Source organism: Pongo abelii, chromosome 21 (genome assembly GCF_028885655.2).
Source record: "Pongo abelii isolate AG06213 chromosome 21, NHGRI_mPonAbe1-v2.0_pri, whole genome shotgun sequence".
Lineage (NCBI taxonomy): Eukaryota > Metazoa > Chordata > Mammalia > Primates > Hominidae > Pongo > Pongo abelii.
In genome coordinates this window covers 49191275-49212468 of record NC_072006.2, presented here as the reverse complement: position 1 = coordinate 49212468, position 21194 = coordinate 49191275, and the positions used below count along the sequence as shown (strand labels likewise).

The 21194-nt window shown below is 44.8% G+C and overlaps 1 protein-coding gene across 1 annotated transcript; it reads left to right on the top strand.

The window, feature by feature from the left end:
• Positions 1-901: 901 nt before the first annotated feature.
• On the top strand, positions 902-21194 carry TOMM34 (translocase of outer mitochondrial membrane 34). Its single transcript, XM_024238735.3, has 7 exons — positions 902-1202; positions 4850-4949; positions 6113-6265; positions 9323-9492; positions 12411-12558; positions 19822-19948; positions 20192-21194. The coding sequence occupies exons 1-7, from the start codon at positions 1076-1078 to the stop codon at positions 20294-20296; spliced, it is 930 nt and encodes a 309-aa protein (XP_024094503.1). The 5' UTR covers positions 902-1075; the 3' UTR covers positions 20297-21194.

The window sequence follows — 21194 nt, the reverse complement described above, 5'->3', positions numbered from 1 at the left end:
GAAAGCTGATCATACGAATTGGGTCATTCTTGTCATATTCAACTAAGACAGAATTGAAAAGCCAGGGCAACAAATACTCAGGGCATATAACATGGCTCCAAAAAAGTAATTTTTTGCAAGCCTGGCTGCTAAAACCGCCTGCTGTAACCTAAAACCAGTTTTATCGAATAGCTACTGAAACAGCCTGCTACAATTCTGAGTTTTATCCACCACTATCACTTACCAATCAAAGCTTGCCAGCCCCCCAAGAAGCTGATAAACTCCCACTTTACTTGTGCCAGTAAACTTCCTTGAAGAGCAATATGTAACATTTCTGTTTTATAAAATCTCCAAACCTTCTCTTTGTTCTTCTGACATACCAAAGACAACCTGGTCTGTGTGTAAGCCCTGAATTGCAATTCTTGATTCCCAAATAAAATATTTAAACTTTAGAGATTCATCTCTATATGTTGACTTTGACACCATCAATCCACCTGTGCATTAATTTATTAAATAAATATCTATAGAGCACTAGGTACCCGGTACTTTAGCCTTGGAACCTTTGCACTTACCATCCCTCTGGCTGTAACAGCATTCCCTAAATCTTGTCTGGTCTCAGCTCAATTATTATCCCCTGAGAAAGGCCTTCCTTCATCCCCTTATTTAAAGTAGCCCACACGTGGTCACTTTCCATTGCATTATCCTGTTTTGTTATCCTTACAGCACTAATCACATGAAATTAGAGTCTTCGTTTGCTTATCAGTTAATTGCCTGTAGGGACCCCACTGGGACATAATCTCCCTGATAGCGGGGCCAGCCTCCTTCCCTGCGTCATCCACGGCGTTCTAGCAACGCAGGGAGCCCAGAGCATGCAGCCGCCCCACGTGCAAGGGAGCCTAAATTCCAAACAGAGCACGCGCAGAGGGCGGGACGCTCCGGGCCTCCAGGTCTCGCAGGCCCCGCCCCCGGCCCGCCCCCTCGCCGAGGGTTCGCTGTGGGGCGGAGATATTCGCCGCCAGCGCTTGCTTCCGGACGGTGTTCCGCACCACACGGGGGAGGACAGAAGGCGCCCCCAACTCGCTGGCCTGGCCACGGGATGGCCCCCAAATTCCCAGACTGTGTGGAGGAGCTCCGCGCCGCCGGCAATGAGAGTTTCCGCAACGGCCAGTACGCCGAGGCCTCCGCGCTCTACGGTCGCGCGCTGCGGGTGCTGCAGGCGCAAGGTACGACCCCGGCCCCCATCTCACCTCCGGGCCTGCTCCTCCAACCCCCGCAACCACCGCCCGAGCCTCGCGCAGCGGCCAGCAGTCCTGCCCGGCCCTCCCACCCTTCCAGCCCCTTCTGACTCCGGCATCCTACCAGAAACTTCCTCGGCCCTTTCTTTCCACCTGCTTGTTAACTGCCCTGTTGGCCCCCATCCTAAGTTATTTAGGCCTCATTCTGAGCCCTGGGAAGAAAGCTAAACCCTCCTCCCCCGCAGCAATTCATTTTTCAGTTAGTATTTGTTGAGTAGCTGTTATATACCGCCTGTGTAACAAGACACAAAAAGTCGCTTCTCTCAAGGACAGCGCATTCTTGTGGGGGCGGTGGGGAGGGCGTGAGTCTTAAGCGAGTCAGTAAGTAAACGAGACCTGTGGGAAAATCAGGGTTAGGAAGAAGACAAATAGGGTGATGTGATAGAGTTGACTGGAGTGGGAGATCAAGGGCAACATCTCTAAAGAGGTGATATTTGAGGTGATGTCTAAATGATGAGAAGCCAAGCGCACAAGGTTTTCGGTCCTGAAGGGAACTGCAATGAGAAAGGCCCCCCAGACAATATAGACATGGTGTGTTTCAGGGGTCAAAGCATAGTGAGCCAGGGCAGGGAATAGGAAGACATGAGGTCAGTTAGGAAGGCAGACCCTTATTTATTGTGGAGGTGTTTTAAACCGTGCTAAGGAGTTTGGATTTCATGCCAAACTGGAAGCTTGGCATGAAAGCTACTGGATGGGAAGCTACTGGAGAGTTTGAAACAGGAGAATAGCATATTCTTACCAGTTCTCCCAGCGTCCAGCTTTCGTCAGCATACCGCAGACCTTTGCCCAAAGCCCCTTCTCCGGAGTGACTTAATCAGAAACCCTCATTGGTTAAAGCCTTGACTTTTGAAAGAAGCCTTGGATCCTGGTTTCTGTGAGTCACCGTTCAGTACCTATTTCCCTTTGCCGCCTTCCTTTTTTTCCTTTTCTTGGCTAGCATCTGTTGAGTGCTTTACCGTGTGCTAGACATTTTAGACACGATCTCCTTTGATCTTTATTATGGACCTGTGGATAAAATGCTTAGAAAGGAGGAGTCCAAGAGAGTTAAATTGGCTCCCTTGGGGTTACACAGTGAAGACATGGAAGAGCCACGATTTGAATATGGATCTGTTTGATTTTGATGCTAAGTCCAAATTTTTAATCATTTTGCTAGACCTCTCCTCACATCCTCTCCAGATTTCATTCTTTTTTTTTTTTTTTTGTCTGCACTTTTTGCAGTTTCAAGCCAGTCCTTTGCCCCCTTCTTTTTTCTAGAAAACTCTCCTTTAGGCCCACTTCCTCATGTCAGCCTTGATGAAGTTGCTGAGGAAGCTGAGGTATTGATGTTGCTGCCATTTTCATTCATCTCACCCCAGCTGGTCTGGAAACGCTTGTACGTTTGTATGGGTTAATTCTGGGTCCATAGAAAAGCTAGCCTGGTATCTAGATTTAGCAAGGACCAGAGTTTGGTTCTGCTGCTGCTACAGATTTCCTAGGTAATTTTGGGCAAGTCTCTTGATTTCTCTGATCAGTCTTCTTGATCACGAAGAGAGCTCAGGGAACAGGCTAACACAATGAACCCTTCCAGCAAGTCTATGAAGTGGTATCCTCATGTGGTAGGTGGGCACGCATGATCAGAGGGATGGAGTGACTTGTCAGGATTGCAGGGTTGATGCCCTTTCCACCGCACCACTGCTGTTTCTGAGCAACCGTACTCTGGTGACTCAAGATGGATTACAGGTTTTGGGTACTTATACTTAGCTCCTTAAGGGCAAGGATGTATTTTACTAGTCTTTGTACTTTCCGTCTCTGGGCCTGGCAAAACAAGAGGGGAAAACGCTTGTTATTGTTGGTATTGAATGAAAGATATCAAATATTAACATGGCAACAGGATACTTAGTGGAAAAAGTAAGTTGCAGAAGGATAGGCAATATGATGCCTCTTAGGAAATGCTTTAATAGACATAAAATGGTATCTTACCTGTTAACACACACACACACACACACACACACATATATAAATGTAGAACATGCTTGAAAATGTTACATACCAACTTCAGGATTGTACTGGCCTCTGTGAGTCTGGGGAGGGAGCACAGGGATAAGGATAGGGATGGCTGGAGTTTTAGCTTATCAAAAAAATTTTTAAGGGCTGGGTGCCATGGCTTATGCCTATAATCCCAACACTTTGGGAGGCCAAAGCAGAAGGATCACTTGAGACTAGGCATTCAAGACCAACCTGGGCAACACAGCGGGACTCTGCCTCTACAAAAACTTTAAAAATTAACTGGGCATGGTGATACACACCTGTAGTCCTATCTGCTTGGTAGGCTGAGCTGGGAAGATCACTTGAGCCCAAGAGTTCGAGGCTGCAGTGAGCTATGATTGTGCCACTACACTCCAGCCTGGGCAACAGAGGGAGACCCTGTCTCTCAAAATTAAAAAAGTTGGGAACTAATATAACGTGCTAAATCTAGGGGTGGATTCTGAGATAATGGTTTTCTGTATGTTTCAAAATTTTCAAAAAGAGACCCTGTTTTCAATTCTTTTTAAAATTATGGCCCACACTAGTGGGTATGAAGTGGTTGAAAATTATCTTTAAAAATAAAAATCATTGTTGGTTGGCCACGGTAGCTCACGTCTGTAATCCCAGTACTTTGGGAGGCCGAGGCAGGCAGATTGCCTGAGGTCAGGAGTTCAAGACCAGCTTGGCCAACATGGTGAAACCCTGTCTCTACCAGGCGTGGTGGCGAGTGCCTGTAATCCCAGCTACTCAGGAGGCTGAGGCAGGAGAGTTGCTTGAACCCAGGAGGTGGAGTTGCAGTGAGCGGAGATCGCTCCACTGCACTCCAGCCTGGGCAACAGAGCAGGACTCTGTCTCAAAAAAAAAATACATAAATAAAGATCATTGTGGCCACAGTGAAGGACTTGAGCCTCTGCGATTCCTGAGGGTAAGGACTGCCTTAGAAAAATGTCTAATAATTCTCCCCATGGGGTAGCTTAAGGCTTTTTCCTGATTAAGTTCTCTGTACTCCCATCACACCCAGCTCAATTATCATTTCCCTGACAAAGTCCTCTCTGGTTTGACCAGGTAAAACTAGTCTCATGTCTTTCATGGGTCTTTTGTGCCCCTACAACTTTTGGTCAATCCATTTATCATGCGTTTATCATCTTGTTCCCTCCCTCCCTTCCTTTCTTTTCTTTTTTTTCTTTCTTTCTTGGATTTAAATGCTTTTTGTAATAAAATACACACCTATCCATCCACCTACCCACCCAAACCCAAGTAGTTACAGCATGGATTTCTTTGAGGCAGAAGCTAGCTATTTCATGTTTATCTTTTGTCTGTTATCAAGTTCAGTGCTGGAATGAGTGAATGAGGAAATACTTGGTTCCCTTTGAATGGCAGAAAGCTCAATGTCCTTGCTGTCACATAAGAATGACAAACACGCCAGCCTAGCAGACCAACAAGCCTGAACAGGTTATGGTTATCTCTACTGCCTTAACACAAAGCCCAAAGAGCTCTGAGTATGAAATGTATCCTAATGCCCTGAGGCATCCATTTCCCAAACTGATCATCTTCCCACTCTACCTGGGTAGGTTCTTCAGACCCAGAAGAAGAAAGTGTTCTCTACTCCAACCGAGCAGCATGTCACTTGAAGGATGGAAACTGCAGAGACTGCATCAAAGATTGCACTTCGTAAGTGGCCAAGGGTAATTTTGGGATGCCTGAGGGTCTCAGAAGAGGAGGCTAGGCTAATCTGGCTTGTTTCTTCTTTGGAAGGATCCCATCAATTACATCTGGGACAGATATTAAGAAAGTGTCACTGAGTTTCACCAGGTCACTGAGAATAGGAGACTCTATTTGGTCCTTACGGCCCCTGACTTGCATCTTTGGAGTCTTGGCTCTGCTGCCGAAAAAGGAGTGGGATGGGCAGTTAGAAGCAGGCCTTAAAGTCTTTGTGCAATTTGAAACCTGGGAATGAGGTGGAGTGGCAGACCAGTAACTGGCTTGCCCAGGTGTTTTTCTGGGATGGGAGTATGTGAGGGGAAGGGAGTGAAGGAAGGAAGGAGGATAGAGGTTAATAGATTGTCTCAGAAGGAGAAAGGAAAAAAATGGTATTCATGAATGACCAGTTTTAGAGGACACTGAACAATGTTTCATACCTCTTTTTCTTCAAGCAGTCTAATATTCTTTTATCATCATTAAACTCTCACATTTACCTGAAATGTGTTCTCAGATCTGATGTCCTCTGACATTGCTTTAGATTCATGCCCTGGTGATAGCCAGGAGAGCAGGAGGGGTGTGAGCATACTCACAGAGCCTGTGCTGAATTAATTTGTGCCATGCCCTGTGCTAGATTTCCCTCTTTGAGTGTTCACAACCAATCTGCGGGGTACGGTTACCATGTGTCCCAGGCCAGAACTTAGTTGCTGAGGGTTGGGGCAGTAAAGTGATTTACTTGGGTCACATAGTTAGCAGCAGAGGTGGAATTCAGACACCACCCCATCTGACTCCAAAGCTTATTTGTTATTCCCACTAGACCACAACTGTAAAAAAACATAGTAGCATGAAAACCATGAGGCTTTTGTTCTTGATTTTGGGGGAACTGAAACTATGAAAATTGATGCATGTGCACACACATTTAACAAAATTCATGTTTCTCCGCCCTCTTTCCCCTCCTCACTTCACTCTAAGTTGAAAAATCCCTGTTCTGAGGTTTGGCGTTTTTAGCCATGTCTCTCAGCTGGAAATTACTTCCTGTATGCTGAGTGCCCCAGATAACCCTGCCTGGAAGAAACTGTAGGGAAACCCTGGTGGCTCAGCAGCCAGCCAGTTGACATTTTTGCCTCCTATTCTAGAGCACTGGCCTTGGTTCCCTTCAGCATTAAGCCCCTGCTGCGACGAGCATCTGCTTATGAGGCTCTGGAGAAGTACCCTATGGCCTATGTTGACTATAAGACTGTGCTGCAGATTGATGATAGTGTGACGTCAGCCCTAGAAGGCATCAACAGGTGAGCTCCATTCCCAGCAGGTGGTCTCCACGGCAACTCCCTGTCCTTGACTGGCTGCGGGCCATTGCCTTGTCTGTCTTGTGAGGGGATCCCTTTGGCTACACTTAGAAAACTCCCGATGGGTATGTAGGGGAAGGTGTGAAAGGAAAATCTGCTTTTGTGTTTAGCAGGTTTTCAGGGAGTCATAATTACTAAGATTGATTGATCGATACTTGCCTACATGTGCCTCACAGTAATATTTATTGTACACTGTTTAAGGTGTTGTGCCCGGTTCAGTGGGGGATACCAAAATGAGAAAGAGATACAGACCCCACTTACCTTCAAAGCGCTAACACTAATTGGAAGAATAAGACACAAGCCCAAGCAGCTATGACAAGCCTAAAAGGATATGGTTTGTGGACATGGTTCAGTATATTGCACTGTGACCCCTCCAGAGGTTCCCCAGGTGCAATTCCTTTCTGGTCTCTGAGCAGTTATTGGCTTTTATCTCATGGATATTGTCATTTGTATAACTGATCATGTTTCCCCTCTGTGTGTGCGGCTAAAAAGCCAAACACTACACTAATAGCAAACCCTTAACAGGACTTCATGGTATGTATTTAGTGCTTTATTTCTGGCTTGACTTGTCTGCCAGCATTCTTTGTTTTCTCTTTGCCTCCTTTTTATCTGATTCCACAAAATCTACCAATTCTGTGACAGACTTCGCTCTAGGACCTGGGCTGATGACTGAGACATACCTCTTCCTGCCCTCATAGAGGTCCCGGTCTCAAGGAGGACACCAGTCAGTAATAGGCAAGCACAATACAACATGATAAGCGCCATGGTAGGAGGCAGCACAGGGGGCTCTGAGGCCAGAAAGGAGCCACCTAGCTAGCTGAGAAGGGAGAGGGGGAGGCCAGAGAGAGCTTTTCAGAGGAGGTGAGCTAAGACTGAGAGATATGGGGTAGGGAGTTAGCCAGAAGACAGAGCAGTGTGTGCAAGGGTGAGCAAGTGTGACAGATCACAGGAATTGTAAGAAGTCGGTTTCACATGGTGCTGCAGGCAGGAGCTCAGCTTGGGACAGATTGGTGAGGCCAAGTCACACAAGACTCGGTGTTCAGGGCTTGGATTTAATCCTGAGCAAGTCAGGCTTTATGAAAAGGTCTTTAGCAGTGGAGCAACATGAGCAGATACGTATTTTAGAGAAAAGCTCTTTGCTGCCATGTTGAGGGATGATGTGAAGGTCAACAGGTTAGAAAGGAGCCATGCAGCAATCCAGGGGAGAGGGTGGAGAGAAAACAATGGGACCAGTCAGGGGACATGTAGGAAGTATATCAACAAGCTTTAGTGGTTGCGGGGTAGTGAGAAGGGAGGAATAGAAGAAGACACTCAGATTGTTGACATTCAGTCGGAGGTGACTGTGGGACATAAGACTAGAGATTCTAAGTAAGACGGTTGGGTATTTACATGGAGCAAAGGAAGAAAATACAGGCCAGACATACGGATTTGAGGGTCATCAGCGTAGAGGTGGATTAGGGCTGTGAGAGAGAAAAAGAACATCACAGCAAGTGTGAAGAGGATGGAGCTTTGAGAAACTCCAGCATTTGAGGGACTTACAGAGGAACAGCAGCTGGAGAGGTGGGAGGAAACAGGGCATTTATGTCCCAAGGGAAGGAGTATTTCAAGAAGGATGGAGACATCATTAGTGTCAGGTGTTCCAAGGAGCTTACATTAAAGGTTTAGCAATGAAGTCACGGGTGGCTCTGATGGAAGCTGGTCAGTGGGATCGGGAGCCAGAGGGCAATGCTTTCAGAAAGTCAGACTTGAAGGGAAGCCGGGGAGTATACCTGTGATGGCAAGGGGTGTCCAGTATGGTTTTATTAGGTGAGGAAAGAGTTAAAGGGATTTAAATGCTAATGGTTGGAGTTAGTAGAGAGGAAGGATGAAGATGTGGGAGAGGGAGGTGCTGCCTGGGTGTGGTCCCTGAAAGAGGCAAGAGGAGATGGGATCCAGAGCTTAAGTGAGTGGATTGGTCCCATTGTCTCTTCTGTTGTGACAGGAGAGAAATAGGAAGGATTGGGCACCCAGGCAGATAGGTTTGTATTTGGGGTATGAGGAAGTTTGCTCTAAAAAAGGGGAAGGGCCAGGGAACAGGTTTGAGGAGAGCAGAGGTTTGAAATAGCTTGGCTGCCAGGAAAACAGCCTAGCCAGAGACATCTTGGAATTTGTAGTGATATAGTCTGTGGTTTTTATTCTTGTAATATAGGAAACATGGTTGTAGGAGCAGAAAAAGTATACAGTTAGCATTATTCACTCATTCAACACATAACTGATTGGGCCTTGGTGGTTGCTAGGTGACATACCAGGTGCTGGAGATCAGTTGACAGAATGAACTTGGTCCCTGGGTGGCATTTTAAGCTGAAATCTAAAGAATAAGTTGGAGTTAGCCGGGCCTGGAAGGTGGCAATCTTTTTCCAAAATGGAAATGGTTGTTCTGGGTAGAGGAAAAAGCATGTGCAAAGTCTTGAACAGAAGGATCAGAAGGGAATGTGGCTCACAGTGAAGGGGGGACAAGAAAGGGTGGGGACCAGATCTCACATGCCACATTAGCCTAGGGAATTGGGAACCCCTGAGGAGTTGTAAGATCTGAGAATGATGTAAGCTTTGTGTTTTTTAAAAAGCCTGAGCATTAAACAAATGTCAGGTGCTTGCATGGTTGTGTACTTGATTCATTGATAAAATATGAAACAAAACGTACAATTCTTTCTTGGAGAAACTATAGTTTTTTTGATCATGGTTTAAGTATCCTTAACAAGCAACAGATCACCACTTTAAAGATAACATAGTTTGACCAAGCTCAAGGAATGTCATGGGGACTGATCTGAGATGGCGTTTATGGGTGGCAGACTCCTGCTCCTGTATTGCACATGTTGGAGGAGCTAAAGAGGTGGTTCCGACCAGGGGGAGGGTGGCAGCTCTGGCTCTTCTGAAAAGGCCTACCTCCCACGGGTGTGTGAAAGGAGAAGTATCTTCTTGACCCAGCTGGAATCCTCCCTGCAATCCTGCCTTCTTTTCCAGAATGACCAGAGCTCTCATGGACTCGCTTGGGCCTGAGTGGCGCCTGAAGCTGCCCTCTATCCCTTTGGTGCCTGTTTCAGCTCAGAAGAGGTGGAATTCCTTGCCTTCGGAGAACCACAAAGAGATGGCTAAAAGCAAATCCAAAGAAACCACAGCTACAAAGAACAGAGGTAAGCTGTGACTCACTGCCCAGAGTCTCGCAATCTCCCGCTATTTCTTTTCTTTAGAGTAGTCCTGCAAAAATTGGCATTGTTTAGCTGAGTTATAAAAATAATCTTAGGAACAAAGTATAAAACAAAATAGAAGTCTTCACCTCTTAGAGATTGTTTTCTCAGCTGTATAGTGAGGGTGATGATAAAGTCTTCCTCACAACCATGGGGACTGAATGACATAAGACACATAAAACTCCCAGCCTGGCACATAGGCATGCAGTGTGAGTTCCCTTCTCTTTCCTCTGGTAGCACTTGGGATGTAGTACTTAGGATGTTTTTGGTTGCAAAAACAGAAAGCTCAACATGGTAAAAATAGTATAGGGAATTTATTGGCTCATAAAACTGAAAAATCCAGAGAGAATTCAGGCAAAGTTTGCTCCAGCAGCTCAGTGTATTAACAGACTAACTCCATTTTTCTGTACTTATCTCAACTTTATTTTCTGTTGTGTGTCAGCTTTGTCTTTGGCAAGCTTCCCTCCTAGTAGCAAAATAGCTATAGCAGTTCCCGGCCTCACATCCATACCCCATGCCTCATGACCCAGAGAAAGAAAGTCTTCCTCTGATAGCTCACTAGGAAAAGATAGGATTTTTTTTCCCCTAAAAACTCTAGCTCACATATTTTCTCAATCGATTCTGGTCTTCATGGTCACAGGCCATTCCCTGAAGTACACACCATAACCGGGGGATGAGATTTTGTGATTAGGTCACCCCTGAGGCACCTGCCCCACCTCCAGAGCTAGAGGGTGATGCTTCCCAGGAGCATGTACACTGTGTGAATCCCTGGAGAAGCATGAAGAAGAGAAAGGAGATCCAAGCTGGGCAGCCAAAAACAGGAGACTCCTCACCTCAACTGTATGAAATGAAGAAGCCATTTGTCAGGCACTAGGAAGCTCTTTTAATGTTCCAGGGGAATGGTCCCAGCCCAGCAAGCTAAGGATTCAGGCTAGAGGTGCAGAAGGGATCAGAGATGGAGCCCTGCCATGTGTAAGTGACCTTTAGGTGTTAGGGGAGGACAAGAGTTACTCACCTTCTACAGGAGAACGCCTCTCTGGTCATGGGTAGCATTCACTCTGGTTTGTGGGAGCCTGGTAAGTGTTCCCCACTCTTCTCTAGGATGAAAATGTGGGGTGCTAATGAACCTGATGGCATCAGTGCACCTACCATTGATTTCATTCTTTCAATCAGTGCACCTACCATTGATTTCATTCTTTCAGGGTCACTGAGCCATGTGTTCCAAGCCATGTGTATGCTAAGCAGTGTGACACAGAGGACAGGTAGTCTTGGCCCTCAGGGACCTCTCCCTCAGTTGAGGGACTGAGACATGTAAACAGTGTCTTAAAACACAAGGAGGAGGAACATGTGCTTTTAGAGTCTTAGTGTTTGAGGATTTCAGGATAGAAACTGACTTAAGTGCGTGAGGGAGTCGGGGAGAGACTCAGAAGGGGTGGCAGTGGAGGTGGAGCCTTGAGCTGGACCTTGAAGAAGGTCATCAGATGGGAAGGAAGGAGAATTCTTGGCAGAGACAGTGGAGAGAGCTGGAGAATGAAAGTGCATGGGGGGAACAGTAGGAGTAAGGATGACTGCAGAGTGGTGTGTTGCAGGGTGCCAGTGAAGCTGAAGCCCTACTTCGAGAGAAACCTGTGTGCACGTGCACAGGGAGACGTACACACAAATGTTCGTAGAAGACTGTAATAGCAAAAACAACTGGAGATAACCCAGATCTCCATAAATGGGAGAATGGACAATTCAGCTTTGGTATGGCAGCAATGAAAATGAAGGAGCTGCAGGTCTGTGCATCAACACAGATGAATCTCAGAAATATAACATTCAGGGGAAAAAGAAAAACCAAGTCATAAAAGAATACACAGACTTATTCTTCTGTATGAAGTTCAAAAACAAAGTAAACAGCAAATGGTCTGTGGGTACTGTTGTATATAGTTATACTGTTTAAAAAGGTGGGGAAGAAGCACAGAACTGGGGATAATAGTTTCGAGGATTGAATTGAGGAAGGTCCCCCAGGACTTCAAAGGTTCTAGTTATGTTCTTTTTCTTAAACCGGGCGATGAATTCATGGTGTAAACCTATCATCTTACCCTGGTCATAAATATTTAGTATTTTATAAAGATAGTTTTAAAAAATTTGAAAAGCAGATGATATGGAGCCGAGGCTTGAATAATTAATTGGGGCCAAGCAGTGAAGGGCCTGAACACCAAGTTGAGCAGCTTGGATTTCACCTTGTTCTCTCTGCTTCCTCTCCTTGAAGGCTGGAGCAGAGCTGCATGTGTTAGATGAGGGAGGATACTCACAGGCTCAGCCCAAACCAGAAATGAGGAATAGCGGGCTCTTCTCCCCTTTCCTCATAGCCCAGAAGCTATACCTTTTCTTTACCAGATGTTTATTTATTAATATTTATTTACTTATTGTCCTGCTTTAAGTTTATAGTGTGTTCTGTACTTTCTTACATACTCTCAGATTTGACCCTGAAAATAGCCATCTGTGGAATTAGTATTGCCCTATTTTATTGGTGAGGAAATTGAGGTCCAAAAGTTAGGTAGGTCACACAAGATCTTCCACCTACCAAGAGGCAGTGCCAAGGCTAGAACCTGAGTTGCTTTTTATCATTTATATATTTTTATGTGCATGCAAAAATGTTTTTATATCAGGAGTCCCCAACTTCTAGACGAAAAACTGTTGAATTGCCCAGAAGTTATTAATTGGGGGAAGCCATTAATCAGGAAGGATGATTTACAACAGGGGAGGAAATCTCTGGGGGAGAGGATTGTAGTCAGTTTGGAAGGGACGATGCTGAAGAGACCTCACTGATCTCAGTTGGGTGCTGCTCCATGGTTTTTTTCCTCTTCTGAATTTGTATCTAGTGCCTTCTGCTGGGGATGTGGAGAAAGCCAAAGTTCTGAAGGAAGAAGGCAATGAGCTTGTAAAGAAGGGAAACCATAAGAAAGCTATTGAGAAGTACAGTGAAAGCCTCTTGTGTAGTAACCTGGAATCTGCCACGTACAGCAACAGGTATCTCCTATACAGCTGCTGGCCTGGGGCATTTCAGGACATTTGTTCCATAGTCTTCTCTTGGACTGCAGTGGGCCCTTCATCCCTAGCATTTAGTCAAGTATGTTATGGCTGAAAACATGCATCCATGTTGTGAGCTAGACATGGCCAGTGGCATTCATTCTCTCAAAAGGGTAGAAACTGAGGGATGCTAAATGGTAGCCTGGGCTTTGTTGGCCCCTGTCCCCAGAATTTTCATAAGCATACAATGTAACTAAAAGCAGTGTGCCTGCTCTGCAAACACAACCCTAACACAAGTCTCTTAGCCTGTCCACCCCACCACGCTGCTCCCTACCCTTCTCCAAGACCCTCCTGTTATAAATTTTGGCACCATTTCTGTCTGAGAGCACTGGCCCAGAAGCCAAAGTGTGAAGTAACCATTGCCTGGCATGAGAGCAGGAAGGACGGGTACATTCTAGCCTGAAAGGTTAGACTTGTGGGCCTGTAGAAAGCCCTGCACCAGGAGCTGCCATCAGTGACCACTGACTGAGAACCTGGGAGCCAGGGTGCGGTCCCTTCACTGTGTAGGAGTGATTGTTCTGCAACAATGCTCGGAGTTATAGGTGGTCTTTCTGTTTTAGTGTTGAGAAAATTGAGGCTCAGAGAAGGAAGGGTTTTGCCTTAAACTCAGCCAGCCAGTAAATGTTGGCACCAGAATTGGAATCTGACTTCAACAAGATCTTCCTGTTACTTTTACTCTCAGAAGCTTGAAACATTCAGCAAGAGACCACATCAAAACCAAATGCTTAGTATAAAACATTTATTATAAAATGTTAGAAATCTGTTTATCCTTCCCTACCAGCAGACACATATCACTCTCTAGTTTAAAAATCTTGGATCTAATATAGACACATTGTTCCTTATTCCAAACTCTTGAGATAAAATGTGTTTTCCAGCCACGGTGGCTCAATGCCTGTAATCCCAACACTTCAGGAGGCTGAGGCTCCGGGAGGATCACTTGAAGTCAGAAGTTTGAGACCAGCCTGGCCAACACGGCAAAACCCCATCTCTACTAAAAATACAAAAAATCAGCTGGGCGCCGTGGCACATGCCTGTGATCCCAGCTACTCAGGAGGCTGAGGCAGGAGAATCACTTGAACCCAGGAGGCAGAGGTTACAGTGAGCCAAGATTGTGCCACTGCACTCCAGCCTGGGTGACAGAGCGAGACTCTGTCACAAAAAAAAAGAAGTGTTTCCCATTTTAGTTAGGTAATATGGTCTGAATTATGTAACACCCCAGCAGCGTCTGGGGCAGCTTGCAGAAGTTAATTATTAGTATTTCTGCCAGTGAAACTTGAAAATTCCATGTTCACATGGGGTGGAATAGAGAAACTAAATAGCTTCATGTCAGTTCAGATCGGGTTTTGCTGCCCAATGAGTTGGAAAGAGAACTTGTAGTTTTAAAGCTTATATTTTAGAATTTTGCACCTGTGGTTTTATGTGGTTTTATTGCTGATTGGACCAGAGGGGCCTCAATCTGCCAGGCTAATTTGAAAAAGAAGCCTGCAGCCTATTTGTTCCATATTTGTGCGGCATCTTCTAACTCCTCTATCTCTGGGCCCTCTTTCACCTTGCTTACCTTATGCTGCTGGACACCTCCATTAACTCATTTTTCTGGATCATTACCACATTTGGAGCTGTGTTTTGTCTTGTTTAGATACTGTTCTTCATGAAGGTGTCTGTGCCACACTGTTTTAATTACTTTTGCTTTATAATATCTTATAGGGCTGGTGTTTTCTTCATTCTTCTTAATCAGAGCATTCCTAGTATTTTCCCATGTTTGTTCTTCTAGCTAAACCTTTGGTTCATTTTGGCAAACTCCAAAAAATGTCTTGTTGGACAGCTTTTGGTTGTGATTGCATTGGATTTATAATTTAATCTAGAGGACTAATGACAAAACTGAATTTTTAGCCATTGTGGCTAACATTTTACCATGTCCTGGAACATCTTGGACATAGTCTAATGCTCCACCTCATGTACGCCCATCTGAATGACACAGTGCCCAGGCTTTGGCTTACTTTGGCTCCCTTTGTGCAGGAGACATCTGAGTGCATAGCACCTACAACTTGCCAGCCCTGAAACAGCTGTCATAAGAATCTCATTTGTACTCACAACAGTTCTTCAGCTTAAGTCATTGTCCTGTGTTACCTAATCAGGCTCAGAAAGATGAATTAATGACCATAAAGTTAAACAACTAGTACATGGTGGCTGAGATTTAAGCCAGATCTTTGTAACTCCAAAGCTTATTTCCCTTTCACTCACTTGTGTTATTTCCCAACCCCTTTGTAATTAAAACCCTTCTGACTGGATATAGAGTCAGTTCATTTACCAGAAGTCAAGGGGGTTTATTTTATTGCCTGAAGTTATGCATTTTGTTCATCTTAAATATAGTCTTTAGAAGTGTCACATGACCCTATTAATCACCACATTTCTATTCTGAAGTCACGATACACTGTGATTCCTCTACTTCCCAGACACTTGGCTATTTCTTTAAATTGCCAAGCCCATTGGGAGGAAACTTTAGTTTCCTTAGAATTCCTCTATGTTCAGGCCAGGCACGGTGGCTCATGCCTATAATCCCAGCACTTTGGGAAGCCGAGGTGGGCAGATTGCTTGAGGTCGGGAGTTTGAGACCAGGCTGGTCAACATGGTGAAACCCCGTCTCTACCAAAAAATACAAAAGTTAGCTGGGCATGGTGGCATGCACCTGTAATCCCAGCTACTCGGGAGGCTGAAGTGGGAGAATCGCTTGAACCCAGGAGGCGGAGGTTGCAGTGAACTGTGATCATGCCACTGCACTCCAGCCTGGGCAACAGAGTGAGACCCTGTCTCCAAAAAAAAAAAAAGGAATTCTTCTGTGTTCAAAGTTTAAAACAGGGGCTACTATTCTACAACTTGGTGGTTTACAACAACCATTTTATTTTGCTTGTAATTTGTGAGTCAGGAATTAGGGAAAGGCAGTTCTCATTTGGGGTCTCTCATGCAGGGTCAGCAAGATGGTAGCTGGGGCTGGAATCCTCTAAAGCCTTCTTCCTCGAATGTCTGGCTGCCGGGCTGCCTGACTCAAATGACTGGGCAATGGAACTGCTAGAGCAAGCTGGCACCTCTTTCCACTTTCTTAGCAGCCTTTTCATGTGTGCTGGCGTGAGCTTCCTGAGAGCGTGGTGGCCTCAGAGTAGTTGGCTTCTTCTCTGTCAGTTCAAGGCTCCAAGAGCGAGTGTTTCCAGAGACCAAGGTAGAAGCTGCAAGGCCTATTATGACCTAACCTTGGAAGTCACATCGTGTCCCTTCCCCTGTCCTCTGTTGGTCAGAGCAGTCACAGAGCCTGCCTGAATTCAAAGAGAGAGAGCAGATACACCTCCTCTCAGTGGGAGGATTGCCAAAGAATTTGTGCCTGTCTTTTAAGTTGTTACAAGGAGAAGGTTTTTCTCCGTTAATTTATGAATTCCATGCAATCACAAAGGACTAGTAGAATTTTCTTCTTTAAATTCATGGTAAGTTTGTTAGAAAAAAATGAGAACAATGACATGAGAGAATCTGGTGTATAATAAAGTCTGGGGCAAAGAGAGATTATTTAATAAGAGGTGTTAGGTTGGCCACGTTAGAGTTAAACTTGAATCCTACCTTCTTATTTTAAAGTAAGTTCTAAGTGGATCACAGGAATGTAAAAAGCGAAAGTTCTAGAAGAACACATGGATTAACTATCTTGCAGTGGGGAAGGTATTCTTATGTGAAGGGAAAAAAATGTTACAGAAGTCGTTAAAGGAAAAGTTAGAGAAGTTTGATTTCAAAAGATTAAAAACCCTTATTAAAGATGTTCAGCTTTACCCACAACTAAGCAACTAAGACAGTGAGATACTGTTTTCTTCCATATTGGCATACATTAAAATTTAAGACCCAAAGTTGGTACAGTTGTAGGAGAATAGGCTCTGTCAATAACTATTCAGCTTTTTTGGAAAGCATTTTGGCAGTAACAATCAGATTTTATTTCTTTTTTTGTTTGTTTTGTTTAAGAGATGGGGTCTCCCTATATTGCCCAGGCTGGTCTCAAACTCCTGAGCTCAAGTGACCTTCCCACCTTGGCCTCCCAAAGTGCTGGGATTATAAGCAGGAGCCACTGCACCTGGCCAATCAGGTTTTAAAATGCATGTATCTACTGGCACAAGACAGGGATGCCCTCTCTCACCACTTCTATTCAACATAGTGTTGGAAGTTCTGGCCAGGGCAATTAGGCAAGAGAAGGAAATCAAGGGTATTCAATTAGGAAAAGAGGAAGTCAAATTGTCCCTGTTTGCAGATGACATGATAGTATATCTAGAAAACCCCATTGTCTCAGCCCAAAATCTCCTTAAGCTGATAAGCAACTTCAGCAAAGTCTCAGGATACAAAATCAATGTACAGAAATCACAAGCATTCTTATACATCAATAACAGACAAACAGAGAGCCAAATCATGAGTGAACTCCCATTCACAATTGCTTCAAAGAGAATAAAATACCTAGGAATCCAACTTACAAGGGATGTGAAGGACCTCTTCAAGGAGAACTACAAACCACTGCTCAAGGAAATAAAAGAGGATACAAACAAATGGAAGAACATTCCATGCTCCTGGGTAGGAAGAATCAATATCATGAAAATGGCCATCCTTCCCAAGGTAATTTACAGATTCAATGCCATCCCCATCAAGTTACCAATGACTTTCTTCACAGAATTGGAAAAAACTACTTTAAAGTTCATATGGAACCAAAAAAGAGCCCGCATCGCCAAGTCAGTCCTAAGCCAAAAGAACAAAGCTGGAGGCATCACGCTACCTGACTTCAAACTATACTACAAGGCTACAGTAACCAAAACAGCATGGTACTGGTACCAAAACAGAGATATAGATCAATGGAACAGAACAGAGCCCTCAGAAATAACGCCACATATCTACAACTATCTGATCTTTGACAAACCTGACAAAAACAAGAAATGGGGAAAGGATTCCCTATTTAATAAATGGTGCTGGGAAAACTGGCTAGCCATATGTAGAAAGCTGAAACTGGATCCCTTCCTTACACCTTATACAAAAATTAATTCAAGATGGATTAAAGACTTACATGTTAGACCTAAAACCATAAAAACCCTAGAAGAAAACCTAGGCAATACCATTCAGGACATAGGCATGGGCAAGGACTTCATGTCTAAAACTCCAAAAGCAATGGCAACAAAAGCCAAAATTGACAAATGGGATCTAATTAAACTCAAGAGCTTCTGCACAGCAAAGGAAACTACCATCAGAGTGAACAGGCAACCTACAAAATGGGAGAAAATTTTTGCAACCTACTCATCTGACAAAGGGCTAATATCCAGAATCTACAATGAACTCCAACAAATTTACAAGAAAAAAACAAACAACCCCATCAAAAAGTGGGCGAAGGACATGAACAGACACTTCTCAAAAGAAGACATTTATGCAGCCAAAAAACACATGAAAAAATGCTCACCATCACTGGCCATCAGAGAAATGCAAATCAAAACCACAATGAGATACCATCTCACACCAGTTAGAATGGCAATCATTAAAAAGTCAGGAAACAACAGGTGCTGGAGAGGATGTGGAGAAATAGGAACACTTTTACACTGCTGGTGGGACTGTAAACTAGTTCAACCCTTGTGGAAGTCAGTGTGGCGATTCCTCAGGGATCTAGAACTAGAAATTCCATTTGACCCAGCCATCCCATTACTGGGTATATACCCAAAGGAGTATAAATCATGCTGCTATAAAGACACATGCACACGTATGTTTATTGCGGCATTATTCACAATAGCAAAGACTTGGAACCAACCCAAATGTCCAACAATGATAGACTGGATTAAGAAAATGTGGCACATATACACCATGGAATACTATGCAGCCATAAAAAATGATGAGTTCAAGTCCTTTGTAGGGACATGGATGAAACTGGAAATCATCATTCTCAGTAAACTATCGCAAGAACAAAAAACCAAACACCGCATATTCTCACTCATAGGTGGGAATTGAACAATGAGAACACATGGACACAGGAAGGGGAACATCAGACTTCGGGGACTCTTGTGGGGTGGGGGGAGGGGGGAGGGATAGCATTGGGAGATATACCTAATGCTAGATGACGAGTTGGTGGGTGCAGCGCACCAGCATGGCACATGTATACATATGTAACTTACCTGCACGTTGCGCACATGTACCATAGAGCCTAAAGTATAATAATAATAATAATAATAATAAAAAAGCATGTATCTTTGGATACAGCAGTCCCTTGCACAAGGATGTTCATCATGGCATCACTTATTTACAAACTGGAAACAATGAAAAATACCCCTCGATAGGAAATTGGTAAAATAAATTATGCTACATCCAACTTAGTGAATACCCTGCACCCGCTGAAAACAGTGAGGTGGAATGGATGAACTTATGTAATGAGCGCCCAGACATCTGACTGTTTTGTTTTTAGTGACTGTCCTTGGAGAGAAGGACTAGATCTGAATGAGGAAGATATATACACACATGCACTTTTTTGAACCCGCAGATGCAGAATATATTGTGTGGATGCACATGACTTTTTTCCAACATTTTATTATGAAAATGTTCAAAATATAGGAAAGTTGAAAGATTTGTACATTGAACACCCATATACCTACCATCTAAATTCTACAATTAGTATTATTACATTGCCTTATCACTATTTAGCCATCTGTTGGTCTATATTATTGTCTTTGATGCACTTCAAAGTAAATTGCAAACATCTTTACATTTCACCCCATGTCAGCATTATATTATTAGAGTTGAGTAGTTGTTGTTTTTTTTTTCCCCCTTAAAGTAGATAATTTTTTAATCTGTCAAGGGAAAGGTTTCAGGAAAACTTTTCTTTGCTTGAAAGAGCTCAGTATAGGAGAGTGCAGTACAGCATGATAGAACTAGATGAGATCAGGATCTGGAGTCTGACGAACGAACCCCCCGCCTATTTGAATCCTGGGTCTGCCCCTCAGTACTGGCGGTACCTGGCCCAAGTTCCTTTACCGTTCTGGGCCAGCACGTTTCATCCATGAAAAGGGCTAGGATTGTTGTGAGGATTTAAGAAGACATAAAGTAGCCAGCACAGAGTAGGTGTTCAGCAAATTGGAGATCACTTCTCAAACTACTGCGTGGCATGTGGGTGGCCCATAAGAAGTGACTGAAACCTCTGAAATGGTCTTTCCCCTTCAGAGCGCTCTGCTATTTGGTCCTGAAGCAGTACACAGAAGCAGTGAAGGACTGCACAGAAGCCCTCAAGCTGGATGGAAAGAACGTGAAGGCGTTCTACAGACGGGCTCAAGCCCACAAAGCACTCAAGGTAAAAAAAAAAAAAAATCCTGGCCAAAAGGTCCCAACATAGCTAGAGATTTATGCCAGTGTCACCATTTACAGGGTGTAGCCAAGCTGAGACAATATCTGCAGCTTTCCTTCTCATCCTGGGCCCAGGATAACTCAGAGCAGGCCTGTGGGCTGGGGTTTGAAAACACTTTGCTGCCTCAGCAGCTATCCCTACCCCAGTCTGGGAAACCTTCCCCAAAACTCCTGTCTTTTCTTCTATTAGGACTATAAATCCAGCTTTGCAGACATCAGCAACCTCCTACAGATCGAGCCTAGGAATGGTCCTGCACAGAAGTTGCGGCAGGAAGTGAAGCAGAACCTACACTAAAAACCTAACAGGGCAGCTGGAACCCCTGCCTGACCTTACCCAGAGAAGCCATGGGCCACCTGCTCAGAGCCCGCTCCTGAAACCCAGCATGCCCCAAGTGAGCTCTGAAGCCCCCTCCTCAGCCCCTTGATGGCCTCCCACCCTGTAAGAGGCTTTGCTTGTTCATATTAAGCTCAGCGTAGTCAAACACAGACGTGGTTGTTGTACCAGAAAGGTCCCCACTAGAGCTAAGCGTGAAGCTGAAGCTCTGTCCCTATTCCCCCTGGCCCAGCTAGCTGATCACACCAACAGATCGTCATCAGCAAAGCATTTGGCTTTGTCCTGCCCAAGTGTGCCGCAGACTGAGTGCTGCCCTTGTAGTTTCCCCAGACCCCACCTCACTGCAGTTCATCTGAACAACCTGAGCTCCTGGGCAGGGGTGGAAGGAGGGGGATAAACCTAAGGCCCTGATCCAAAGCAGCCTGTTGAGCTGGTTCTCCAGTGCTGCAGTCTCTCCAGGTGTACAGCTGCTGTCCCTGCCCTGCCCTGCCCTGTCCTGTCCTGTCCTTGCACAGTCTCCTGTGTCTGAGCCCCAGTGCCTTCTGTTCGGGCCCTCCTTTGGTGGGAAGGCAGAGCCCTGACCCTTGGATGGCTGTCCTTGACTCTGTGCTGCTGCCTTCTGCAGAGAGGCACCTAAGCTATTTAAAGAGCCCAGTGATTGTGGCCGCTCCTCCTAGAGGTGGGAGGGGGCGAGAGGCCTCCTTGGTCAGTGTCCATGCTTTCTGGGCAGGGACTTGGCTTTTTGTTCCAACAGTGGCCTTCTCCGGGCTTCATAGTTCTTTGTAATATGTTGAAGTTAATTTGAACTGATTTTGTTGAACTGTGTGTTTAAGCTGTTGCATTAAAAAGCTTTCTTCTA

What these genes read in the sequence shown, in the direction of transcription:
- TOMM34 (XM_024238735.3), top strand. Translation starts at nt 1,076, where the DNA reads ATGGCCCCCAAATTCCCAGACTGTGTGGAGGAGCTCCGCGCCGCCGGC. An exon ending in TGCATCAAAGATTGCACTTC is followed by an intron (nt 4,950 to 6,112) that starts GTAAGTGGCCAA and finishes CTCCTATTCTAG; the next exon opens with AGCACTGGCCTTGGTTCCCT. An exon ending in TCTGCCACGTACAGCAACAG is followed by an intron (nt 12,559 to 19,821) that starts GTATCTCCTATA and finishes TTTCCCCTTCAG; the next exon opens with AGCGCTCTGCTATTTGGTCC.